Source organism: Anastrepha ludens, chromosome 5 (genome assembly GCF_028408465.1).
Source record: "Anastrepha ludens isolate Willacy chromosome 5, idAnaLude1.1, whole genome shotgun sequence".
NCBI classification, from domain to species: Eukaryota; Metazoa; Arthropoda; class Insecta; order Diptera; family Tephritidae; genus Anastrepha; species Anastrepha ludens.
In genome coordinates this window covers 125,331,304-125,343,865 of record NC_071501.1, presented here as the reverse complement: position 1 = coordinate 125,343,865, position 12,562 = coordinate 125,331,304, and the positions used below count along the sequence as shown (strand labels likewise).

Below are 12,562 nucleotides of genomic sequence, written 5' to 3'. Positions count from 1 at the left end.
GACTCTGTGTTCGTACTCCTTATCTGTCGAAGTGATATTACCCCACATCTACACCTTCGATCAAGCGTGTTTTAACGTTTGTCGAATTTCTGTTTTTACTTTGTTCCGTTTTCTTATGTGGGCACCTCGCTGTCTTAACATTTCATTTTCAAAATGACAACAAGCAAATCGGATCTCTGTATTTACGCTGGCAAATGGCGCGTTAAAATGAAAATTGAGTTGCCAAACTACGAGATGACAGCTGATGTTAAGACAGTGATGAGTTTGAAATTAGGTAAGAGAGAAGGTTCGTGATGTCCATCTAACATTTGTGTTGTAAAAGAGTTAAGGACGTGAAATTAAATTTCCATAATTTTTTATGTAAAAAAATGTATTGCTGAAGATGATTTCGGTGATGATTAAAACAATTGAAGAAAATGATTTGGTTCTGTACATGCAAGTCAAGCAAAAAAATTGTATGTAACCATTTCTTAAGATTTCTCCAGCGTAAAACTTTAGCAATAATATAGGGTTATCTAATAAGAGGTGTTATTTTGATATTCAACAAAAAAAGATATTTTTTAATATAAATGATCGGATGTTTATTTCATTATAAAGACGAAGGTATGCCATTAATAGTGGAAAATAACATCAGGCAAATGACCCCCACGACCACGCTTGCAGGACAATATCCTTTTCATGAAATTTTTCCATAACCGAATTGCCTCGATAGCCTCTCGAATTACATCTTTGAGGTCTTGAATCGACCCTGGGCCGTTGGCGTAGGTCTTCTCTTTCACGTGGTCCTAAAGAAAGAATTCACAAGATGTTAAATCGGAAGATCTCGGCGGCCAATTGTGATCACCTCTTGTTGAAAATAAACGTTGTCCAGATCAATACCATCCAATTCCGGCCATAAAAAATCGTTAATTATCTACCTAACACATGTTATTGGAAAACCTTTTACATAAATAATTCAATAAAAAATGGCATGAGTTAAGTCCACGTTGCCACAGTGAAAAATACACAAATACACAATAAATATACAATCACAGCTATTATATATTTCTTTTCGGAAAAAAAAATTTCATAAAATGCTTTTGATATTAAAGTAAATATAATTAATATTGCATAACAAATCACAACTATGCCACACGGCAACATTCGGATGAATGCAAAGCAACTTTGGCAAATTGAAAGTAACTTTCCAAATTGATTTTCATTCTTATACAGCTATGGTCAAACGTTTAGCGCACCTAAAAAGAGTTCAATATAATGCTCGATTAAATGATATGAAACCAAATTAAATCCAGCTTTTTTAACTAAATATATTTAACACTTTATTATAAGACAAAATAACTTAAAGTAGACAGTTTTCCCTAGTAAAAATATGATAAAACAGAAGTAAATCTTATTTGGTCATAGTGGGATTTGGACAAAGACTTAGCGCAGTTTTGATTTCTGCAAAAAATAAGAAATATTTGTAAGAATTGAGAAAAGATTGTTTACTATTATTATTTACCATATCAATATTTGGTAGAATAGCCGTTATTCTGTATAACTGCTTCACACCGGCATGGTAAACTCTCTATTAACTTTTGGCACCTGTCCAAAGGAATAGAGTTCCATGCTTCCTGTACACCTTCCCAAAGTTCATCGATATTTTAAAATTTTTTTTGTCCAAACATCGTCTTCACATCATTCCACAAGTTTTTGATTGGATTTAAATCCGGACTTTGTGCTGGCCAATCGAGCTGGGTAATATTTTCCTGCGAAAGCCAGTTTTTGACCACTCCCGCAGTATGTTTGGAATCTTTGTCGTGCATAAATATCCAATTTACTGGCATAAACTCGAAAGAATATGGCTCCATATTATTTCTAAGTACATTCAGATACACATGCTTATCCATATTTCCTTCTATCTTGACCAGCGGCCCAACTCCGCGCCACGAAAAAGACCTCCAAACTTTTAAATTCCCAGCGCCATGCTTCACCGTCTTTTTTGTGTACCGCGGATTGGTTTCCTGATTTTTTTCACGATGTACATACGTTTTTCCATCAGGACCGATGCGGTTTATTTTAGTTTCATCCGTAAAAAGTACTCGTTTCCAAAACTCTGTCTTTTCGAAGAGGTGCCTACACGCGAATGATAAACGCGCTTTAATATTCTTTTTTGATAGGAGCGGTTTTTTTCTGCTTATGCGACCAAATATTTTATTTTCATTCAGACGCCTTCGCACGAGCTTACTGGACACAAATAAGCCTAATTCTGCCCTTACTTCAGCCGCTATCGTTCGTGAAGACATAAAAGGATCCGATCGACTTTTCCTTACAATTATTTGATCCTCACGGGGGGAACTTTTACGTGGCGGAGCTTTACGAATTTTTTTGTTTTAATAAATTAGCATCCGACTTGACATCTTTGATGGCATTGTATACCATTTTTCTTGAACAATGCACTATTCTGGAAATCTTCACTTGATTGGTCCCCATTTGGTAAAGGTTCCATATTATTTTTCTTTGTTCAACTGAACAACACTTTCCTCTAGCCGTTTTAGCAAAAATTTAAATAATAGACGTTATTAATTAAATATTCACCACAAAAAATAGTTATTTGCCGAACCGATCGCATGTAAGAGAAAAACACGTGTAAGTGCGCTAAATAGTTGTCCAACGTAATTGAGACAGAACTCAAGAAAAAATAAGCAATAACAAATACGAAAGATTTATAACGGTTATTTTTTGGGCATTTGAAGAGACCCATAAATAACTCTTATCATGCTGAAAACAAAATTAGGAAAATTTGCACTCTCTTAAAAGTAACTGCATTATTTATCAGTATAATATAAAGTGCGCTAAATGTCTGACCATAGCTGTAGGTGCGGTGCAGACAGTGCAAGTTTTCATTTCGAAATTGGTTATCGAAAAGTTGGAAAAAAGCTTTCATAGCCTAATGTGTTGAAAAAGCATTTTCCTAGCCATGCGCGACTGCAGCTCTATTTGGCATAACAATACAAACACAAAGCAAAACACTAAAGCAGCGAACATATTGCGGATTTTGTGTCCAGGAGTAACATTATGCATACATACATACATATGTGTTAACGTAAATATCTATGCTGTGTATGTGTTTATATACTAACTATGCAGCGAGCGATTTTCACTGGTTCTAACTACGTTCGTATGTACCCTTAGGTGTGTGTAAATGTGGCAGGAATTTGTGAAAATATAGGAGCGATTGTGCGCAGTAACCGAAGCCTCTCTGCACCAAAAGAGGGTCCTTTCGCACCAGTTGTGTTGCTCCCCATCTCTCTCTCTGAATGCACGTATATAAGTATATATGCAGATATGTAGACAAGCATTACGTCTTCTCTGTTTATACTAGATTTAGTAGCATTTATGTATGCTCGAACCATTCCAGTCGAATATATTTGTTGGGCTTCCATTTTTGTGGAATATGCGAGTACATAGTGCATACCACATCTATATGGTTGTTAACACAAGCACAAATTTATTCATTCCTGTTACACAATCTTTGGTTGAGAGAGAGAGGTTATAATGTTTAAGCTTTGAGTGGACACGAATATAGCCGAACCCCAGAAGGTGGTTATAAATAGTCGGATCTCACGGAGTTTGGGGTTCTATTTGGCAGCAACTATTATGGTCTATCGGCCAACAATTTCTACTCGACTCAACGGCAGCAACAAAAAATTGAGAGAGTAACAACAGTAAAAAGAGGAGCTTAATTGAGGTCGAAAGTTTAAAATAATAACAATAGTTTAAATCTAGCAGAAACAATAATAAAAGTGACGTTTATCAGCCCTTTACAGTGCGCACACCAGATATGTATACGCTTATGTACAACATATGCACTTATACTTATGCACAATATACATATATACACTTATTTAAATGCGCACATACCTACAGAAGCCATGTATTGGAAAAACTGAATGCTGTATGAAATTTATATATGGGCGTTTGCCAGCCAAGGCAGAAAAAGGATATCCTCAAAGACAAAAAGTCAGAGGCTTGGATATCCTCGCTATTAATTTGTTTACACTGTATGTATGTAACATATACTACATACAGACATACCCTAAGTAGTAACGTATATAACTTTTAATAGCATATCTGTCAAGCCAGCTGTCCAAGTAAACATACCATATGCTTTCGACATTTGTGTTTGGTACACTCAGGAATATTATCGATATAGAGCTCCATATAAAAAATGCTTTGAGGAATGTTTTGCCCATAAAGGGGGGTATGCAGCCTTCAAGAAACCTATAATATATATGTATATTTTATTGATATATGAAAAGGGAGGTTTAAGGGAATATATAAAGCCTCAGCTCTGGAAACATTGGTTTAAGTTTTTGTATTTAAAATATTTTAAGTATGTAAGCATTTATTAGTTTAATTGGATGTTTTAACTTTTTTGTTGTATTTATTTCTATTTGATTATAAAAAATTATGCCACATTATGAAAATACACTAGGGGGCGTCCATAAATTACGTGAGGTGTTTTTTTCTATTTTCTGACCCTCCCTCCCCCCCGGTGAGATGTCGTGAGATTTTATTCAACCCCCTCCCCCATCCCCCAATCTCACGAGAGATTTTTCAAAATGTGGGTTTCTTATGTAAACGCGTTGGATTGTTATTGTAAAAATAAAAAAAATTTGCTTCGTGCTTTTATTTACGACTAGTTAAGACTAGTAATCAATATTGCTGAGAGTTATAAATGTAATAAAAATTTAACAATAGAAGACTTAAATCGTAACTACTGCGATTAAAAAAAGAATATTTACTCTAATTCAGTCCATGGAAAATCATGCGCGGTTTCAAGAGAGACTATTGGGACCAACATGTCCATATGATTTTCAGTAAAATCATGTGCTCCTTCAACTTCGTTCTAATCTAGCCACTCTAAGCCGTTGACGCTTGCGCACAGTAACTCATTAGCTCGTCTTGTGACAATCCGTGAGGGTCGCACTTTGCGGAACATACGCATTTGCTTAGCTGGTGCAATGTGAGCTGCTCTCCTGTGCTCTGCAGCTCTTGTGATAGATGCGAAGTAAATACCGCATGTACTGCAGCATATTTTCTCTAAATCATCACGTATACTTGGGCAATAGAGATCAATAGGCGTGCTGATGAAGGCATTCAGCGGTTGAATCGGTACGCGTATTAGAAATGGAGCAAATGATTTTCCGTCATGTTCTTTAAAGTCCGGAATTGTCAAACGTCAACCTGAGTGATAGGGCGTTCGGCTCATAGTGGCGCGAAAACAACCGACGGGCTACATTGTACCGCAAATTCAGATTAAATTGAGCTATTTGGTATAAAACAAATATGGTGGTTTGACAGTAGTAATGTATAACGTCGAAGTATGAATGAAATTATTTTCTTTCGAACGAATTAGTGAATGATCTTAATCATACTACGATTACGCTTGAGATTAAATCTTAAGCATGTACAATTTTTTTGTTTCAATCAGAAAAAAAATTGCGTGATATTTGCCGAGACCCCCCCCTCTCTCCAACGTAAGATTAGATGAGATTTGACTCGACCCCCTCCCCCCCTTAAACATCTCACGTAATTTATGGACGCCCCCCTAGTTTCTAAGACCATCGGCAACAACAACTATCTCCAGCAAATACGTACGCATATACTGCTGGAGTGACAGTTCCTGGACGGATATAAATCCGGGAACATATCTTAGAACCGAATGTCGTGAGAATTTATGCATATATGTATATGTTTATATTTGGTTTTAGCAAAGTATCAAAACTTATACGTAGGGAGAAGTATCCATAAAATTAACATTTTGAATCCAAATGCCATCACTGAGTAGCATTGTGAGCAAATTATCAAAGAGCGGATAATATTATATATGTAACTTTAGTATTTTTTGCTCATATTATCATTTTTTTATTTAAACCGATTTAGATTTAAATTTAAATCAAAAGACTTAAAAAAAATACTTTTGGTGTATAGGACCATTCGATTAGACCAAATAGCTACGCAATTAACTGTTAAATTGCGTCATTGGGTTTAGTGTTCATTCACATGGAAATTAGCTGAAAGTGTTTGTTGCTTTTAAAAAATTCGGTATGAGTAAATGAAGAAAAACTTAACTTTAGAACGATTTCTTTTGGTTTATAATAGATAGATTGAACTTTCAAAAAATGGAATTTTGAATGTAGCCGGACTTTCTTCGGCAAAAAGGATAACTTGCTAATTCTTCAATTAATTCTTAGCAATTAATTCGCAGCATTAGAACAACTCAAAGGTTATTGTGGATGCTGGTAAATGAAATTAAAATTAGTGTCGTTTATTATAAAGGGTTTTCCAATAAGAGGTGTTATTCCCGTAAAAGATCAATGGTTTCGTTGCTTGTGTGGCACGTAGCGCCGTCTTGTTGAAAATAAACATTGTCCAGATCAATACTATCCAATTCCGGCCATAAAAAATCGTTAATCATCTCTCGATAGCGCAATCCATTCCCCGCTCGTGTTGCTCCAGCGTCATTTTCGAAAAAGTAAGGTCCAATACTCCGCCGGCTTTTCAACAATAACTCTTGGACTTTCTGAGCCCCAGATCCGACAATTTTGCTTGTTGACGAAGCCACCGAGGTGGAAATGGGCCTCATCGCTCAAGATGATTTTTCGATGGAATTCCAGATCATTATCATGCATTTCAACGACCCAATCAGCAAAGACACGACGTTGTTGATGATCGGCCGACTTGAGCTGTTGTGTTAACTGGACTTTATAAGCCTGGGTCTTAATCTTTATACAAAATACGGTGTAATGACGTTTGTGGGATGCCTAATTCCAAAGAACGACGAGGAATGGACAATGGGCTGGAGTAGGTTTACTTCAATACTTTGGGCTACAACAGCAATATTTTCGGCTCTTCTTGAGCGACGTGCACGGGTTTTATTCTTCACATTACTAACTTGTCCCAACAGCTCAAATTTTTTCACCGATTTCTATATTGCGGTCCGACAAGGTACTTTACGATGACCCAAAAATGTTCGAGTTTTACGAACCGTCTCTGCCAAATTTTCACCATTTTTGTAGTGAAAAACAATTTTATTGAGTTGTTTAAGCATGTATCGTTTTTTATTAATGGCGTAGTTTCTACTTGTCATTTGACATTAAATTGATATTTATCAAAAAATGACAGCTTCAAAAATGACATCTACCGAAATAGCGGGCTATTTAAAATAACACCTGTTATTGGAAAACCCTTTAGAATTTCATTTATAAGAGAGTTTGTTTAAAGTGTATCCACCAACTTTGATTTGTTTTTTCTCTATTTGATGTTAATGTCTCGGAGTACAAATCTCATTGAACAGACCATTTGCTCTTGTTATTAAACAGACCTCACAGGGTTGCATAGAGAACTTTACACATATTTATTGGCAACTGAAATTTGAAATTTTGTATGTTAATTGGTTTAAAATGAAGGCTCATAGTCTAGGCCAAGCAGGAGGTGCTAATCGGGATCGCTCAGTTGATTCTGATTAAAATTTAGCGTGACAGACAGTTGTTACAGCTGATTTGCTTATTGGATAGTTTTGTCAGTCAACTATGGACCTCAGGCAATAAACGGGTATTAGCTACCCTGATACTAAAAACTATGTCTCTCAAAACTTCATTTTTCAACGTTATCTCCATCAGAAGAGCTTGGACGACCTTATATGTAAATCATGTGAATTTACTATGGGCATGTGTTCAGGGCTGGCGGCCGCCGTATGCGAATGAGTTGGTGCGTGACTACCATTGGGAATTCACAGAGATAATGTATGTTCGAATCTCGGTGAAACACCAAAATTAAGAAAAACATTTTTCTAATAGTGGTCGCCCCTTGGCAGGCAATGGCAAACCTCCGAGTGTATTTCTGCCCTGAAAAAGCTCCTCATAAAAATATCTGCCGTTCGGAGCCCGCTTGAGACTGTAGGTCCCAAAAACGGTGTACGCGCCGATTATATACATACATATATAATATATAATGTAATAGAACATATATATATATATGTTCAGGGCTAATTTCGAGAAGTCTGTAACATTTGTAGATGTTTTACTGCTCACTGACAATTTTTGTGTGGTAATAGTATAAAAGGCAAAAACTTCAGTAAGTTCAGGGCAAAAGATCTCATTTAATGAATTTTTTTTTTATCTGATTCAACTCAAAACTGTATGATAGAAGTCATATTTGTCGCCTTTTTTTTTTGTTTTAGGCTGTCGCCCTTGCAATTCAATTAATGCTGTTTCACTTGAGGAATAATTATTTATATTCTATGTAACAATGAAAAAAAATCCGACTGTTTTGAGAACTCATAACTTTCGAACTCTTAAAATAATACGAAAAACAACAGAAAGAAGAGAAAGAACAAGCGGAAGAGAGTGATAGTCCAGATTAAATAATTCGTGCACACCAATGTTTTTTTATCTGCTCAATTGTCAAATTCAACAAAAATAAAATAGCCTGTTTTAGAAGGCGCCACAGTCTCTTTTCCTTACACTGTGCATTGTTGGTGATGCCAAGGTATGTTCAGTGACAACTTTTATTTTTAACGCAGAAATTATCGGTATTGTTTATATAGCGTGTTAATCGACCAAGATTATCACATAATCACAAGACAAAGTAATTGTAATAATAATAATAGTAAATCAAGCGAAAATTTTCATTTCGTGACAAATATTCGGTAGTGCCTGTATTCGAAACTCCGCACATGATGCAACAAAATATAGAAAACGTTTTTTCTATTAGCGGTCGCCCCAGGCAATAACCAACTTCCGAGTGTAATGCTGCCCTGGAAAAGCTCCTCATAAAATAACATCTATTGTTCGGAAGTGGCATAAAACTGTAGGTCCCTACATTTGTAAAAAAAATATCAATACACACATCACAAATAAGAGGGGAGCTCGGCCAAACACCCACAAAGGGTGTAAGCGCATATATATATATTATATGTAATGCATATATATATGTAATGTATTAAAGAGCATAAGCGTTTTCTACCTTTGCTCACAATGATAAATATTATCGAAATAGTGCACAAGTTTATAGCGGTATATTAAGGCCATACGCATTATTCGATAACTCTCATCGAAAAACATCGATGTTTCGTAAACGTAGGGGTTACAAAAGTATATCAATGTACAGACCATATATCACCATATTTACGATTAATAAAATCGACAAAGAAAAATATTGAAAAGTTATTTTTTAATTTTTTGTGTTATTTACCTACTTGGGGGAAACATAATTAATGAATGTGAAGAAAAGTCGAAATTTTGACACACTCTTGCTTCCTTTGGTGTTCTGCACAGTTTTGCGAAGTTGCGTGCAGTAGTTTTTGTTATATGTTTGATAACGGAACTGTGTTGTATATTTGCACAACAAAAAAGATAGTACCAACATTGAAGTTTATCTTCTTTGGGCGTGTTTTCACGAGTTCCGAGTAATTGAACCTTGATTGGTTTTTGATTTTCTGTAACGCCACCGCCAACTATGAGGAGGTATAGGTCAACGACAATATTGATACCAGAAAACATGGAAATTGTATATTAGCTACCACCTAATAACTTTATCCTACATAAAATAAGGTACTAAATTACAAGCGGTTGTTTTTTCCTTTTGTAATATTTTAGGTCTACTGAAGACGTTTCACCAAGTAATTTCACAGAAAGGAACAGTGGCTTCTTTGAACGAAGTTCCCGCTTGGCTGCAGATAACGATTCTTACCTTCGTCGTTCAAATCACACTTCGATTGGAAATATCGGTAGTTATCAAACGCCAAACAGCTTGGCATCGTCAAGCCCCTCGTCGACGTCCATACAAGATTTAAGCTCTGTAGGCCCTGCTTGCTCTGGTGGTCCTGCTGTTGGTACCAGTGGCATTCTAGACAATCGTAATAGAACACGTGATCGACTTTACAAAAATGGACCTTACACATCTGCACAGTTAAGCGAGAGGCAAGTAAAAAAAAAAAAAAAACAAAAAACAAAAAAAGAACTCTGTATGGGCATTATAGGAAATTATAATACTTTACGTTGCAGAAGTTCCAACGGTGCCACCATCAAAAATTACAATCGCGCTTTGCTGTCGTCATGGTACGACGCTGCTGCGACGAATACGAACGGTCCTGGTGGCAGTGGCAATGCCGGCGCCTCAACAGTAGGCAGCAGCAGCAACCACAGTTTTTACTCCACCTCAAACTCAATCACCACACCTGCCTCCTCCATAAATTCGGTGATTGCGGCAACGTTAACAGCGCATCAGCGGAACAATTATTACGGCACTCTGCCGGATGTAAGTGCGACGGCGCCGTCCACATCAACAACAACTTTAGCTTCTAGTGCTTCTCGAATGAAAAACCATTCAAAATTGAGTAGAATTGCAAAACCATCCCGTATTGGCTCTGAATCGCCAAATAGTTCACCAACAGTATCCTTGACTACGGCGGCGGCGGATACGACGGGAATGGGTGCACCTACAGCAGCATCGACAACGGCCTCGATTGCAAACAATAGTAGCAGTAGCAGTTGTAGTACAATCAGTAATAGTTATAACAGTAGTTTAAGCAGTAATAGCAATGCAATACCGACGACACATCCGGCTTGCATTTCTGCAACGTTAACATCGCAGTCACCTGTTGGTAGTCATGCAAATGGCAACAGTGGGATTCTTAATTCCGCTGCAGCATTAGTCGAAACGGCTGCAGAAGCTGGAAGTCAGGATTTTAGTAATACAACGGGCAGCAATATTAGCACCACCGCACCCACTATTACCGGCCCAGCTGCTACCACTAGTTGTAACACCTCTCCCCACGCCTCGTCTACACAAAACCCGCATCATCAACACGCATCGCGAGCGCATCATATGCATGGAAGGAGCACGACGTCATCGAGTCGTTCGCACTCGCGTTCACCTAGTAGCTATAGCTCGTCACAGAGCTCTTCTTCGTCGAACGCCTCAACCCATTCACATGCATCAAGCCCAGCTAGGGGCAGTGAGTCTACTCCAAGCAGGTCAGCTGGCGCGCTAGTGAACAGCTCGCGAAACATACAATCAGCAGTTACGACGCCGCCACAAGGTATGGACTGCAGTAGTAAATAAATCTCTTGCGTTCATTCATCGCCACTCTTTGGAGCTACCTATTTAACATTTCTATCTGATTGCTATATACAAATGAATATGACTTAAATTTTAAGCGGTTTATTTTGGCAAACCTTTGTGGTAGTAATAAAAGCTCACAACTTCTTCCAAATTTTGAAAATACATTATTTAAAATGTACTATAAAATATATGACGAAAACACGAAAAGGGTTGAGGTCTTATTAATGAAAAGTTAGGAAGGTGTAGAGTAGTTAAGCAGAGCCAAGTTTTCTTTAAAATTTTTTGATGTGACTGACCACGCCTACTTTTGATATGTATGAAAATAAAACGGGTGGTTTCGATGCGCAACTAGGAGTGTTGCGATATACTTTCCAACCTTACAGCTTGTCTATTTAGTACATCTCTAATGTTACAATGAATAATTATGAATGTGTTGGTCTTGTTTTTTTTGAACAGGTACAAGTGGAATGGCAGGCAGTGGCAATGTCAGCAGTAACTCCAGCAGCAGCAGTAGTAGCAGTGGCAGTAGCTCAGCGTGCAACCAAGTCAACCCAGTCGTTCATTCCGAAGACAATCGCCCGCTCGCTATCTGCGTACGCAATTTACCCGCACGTTCCTCAGATACATCCTTAAAGGATGGTCTTTTTCATGAGTACAAAAAGCATGGCAAAGTCACCTGGGTAAAAGTGGTTGGCCAGAATTCGGAGCGTTATGCGCTGGTTTGCTTCAAAAAGCCGGACGACGTGGAAAAAGCACTCGAGGTCTCACAAGACAAACTCTTTTTCGGTTGCAAAATAGAAGTTGAGCCCTATCAAGGCTATGATGTGGAAGATAATGAGTTCCGACCGTACGAAGCCGAACTGGACGAATACCACCCGAAATCGACGCGCACTCTCTTCATTGGCAATTTAGAGAAAGATATAACGGCCAGCGAGTTGCGTAGTCACTTTGATTGTTTCGGTGAAATCATCGAAATCGACATTAAAAAACAAGGCACACAGGCGTATGCATTCTGCCAATATTCAGATATCATATCTGTAGTGAAAGCAATGCGCAAAATGGACGGTGAACACCTTGGAAGCAATCGAATTAAATTGGGTTTTGGAAAATCGATGCCTACGAATTGCGTCTGGATAGATGGAGTGACGGAGAAGATCTCCGAGTCGCTGTTGCAATCGCATTTCTCGCGTTACGGCACCGTGACGAAAGTGATTGTTGATCGTATGCGGTATCTGGCGCTGGTATTGTATGACCAAATACAGTACGCGCAAACCGCTGTGAAAGAGATGCGCGGTGCGACGTTGCGTGGCCGACGACTGCAAGTGGACTTTGCTTCCCGCGAATGCCAGGATGCTTTCTATGACAAACTGGAGAAACAGAATGCAGGTGCGATGCGACTTAAAAGTAGAGTTTCTCATCCATTCGAACATTTAAAAAAACTATTTTGGAT

General features: G+C 37.8%; 1 protein-coding gene across 9 annotated transcripts in view; it reads left to right on the top strand.

Annotated features, from left to right (window-relative positions):
- LOC128865166 (protein split ends) overlaps nucleotides 1-12,562 on the top strand; it is a 125,641-nt gene that overhangs the window by 93,708 nt on the left and 19,371 nt on the right. For 6 of the 9 annotated variants that reach the window (XM_054105232.1, XM_054105231.1, XM_054105233.1 and 3 more), the window contains 3 exons: nucleotides 9,645-9,968; nucleotides 10,053-11,089; nucleotides 11,569-12,498. In XM_054105232.1, coding sequence (XP_053961207.1) covers nucleotides 9,645-9,968; nucleotides 10,053-11,089; nucleotides 11,569-12,498 — 2,291 coding nt within the window. Of the gene's footprint in view, nucleotides 1-9,217; nucleotides 9,513-9,644; nucleotides 9,969-10,052; nucleotides 11,090-11,568; nucleotides 12,499-12,562 lie in introns of those variants that run through there. The other 3 variants (XM_054105234.1, XM_054105238.1, XM_054105239.1) reach the window with 3 other exon arrangements.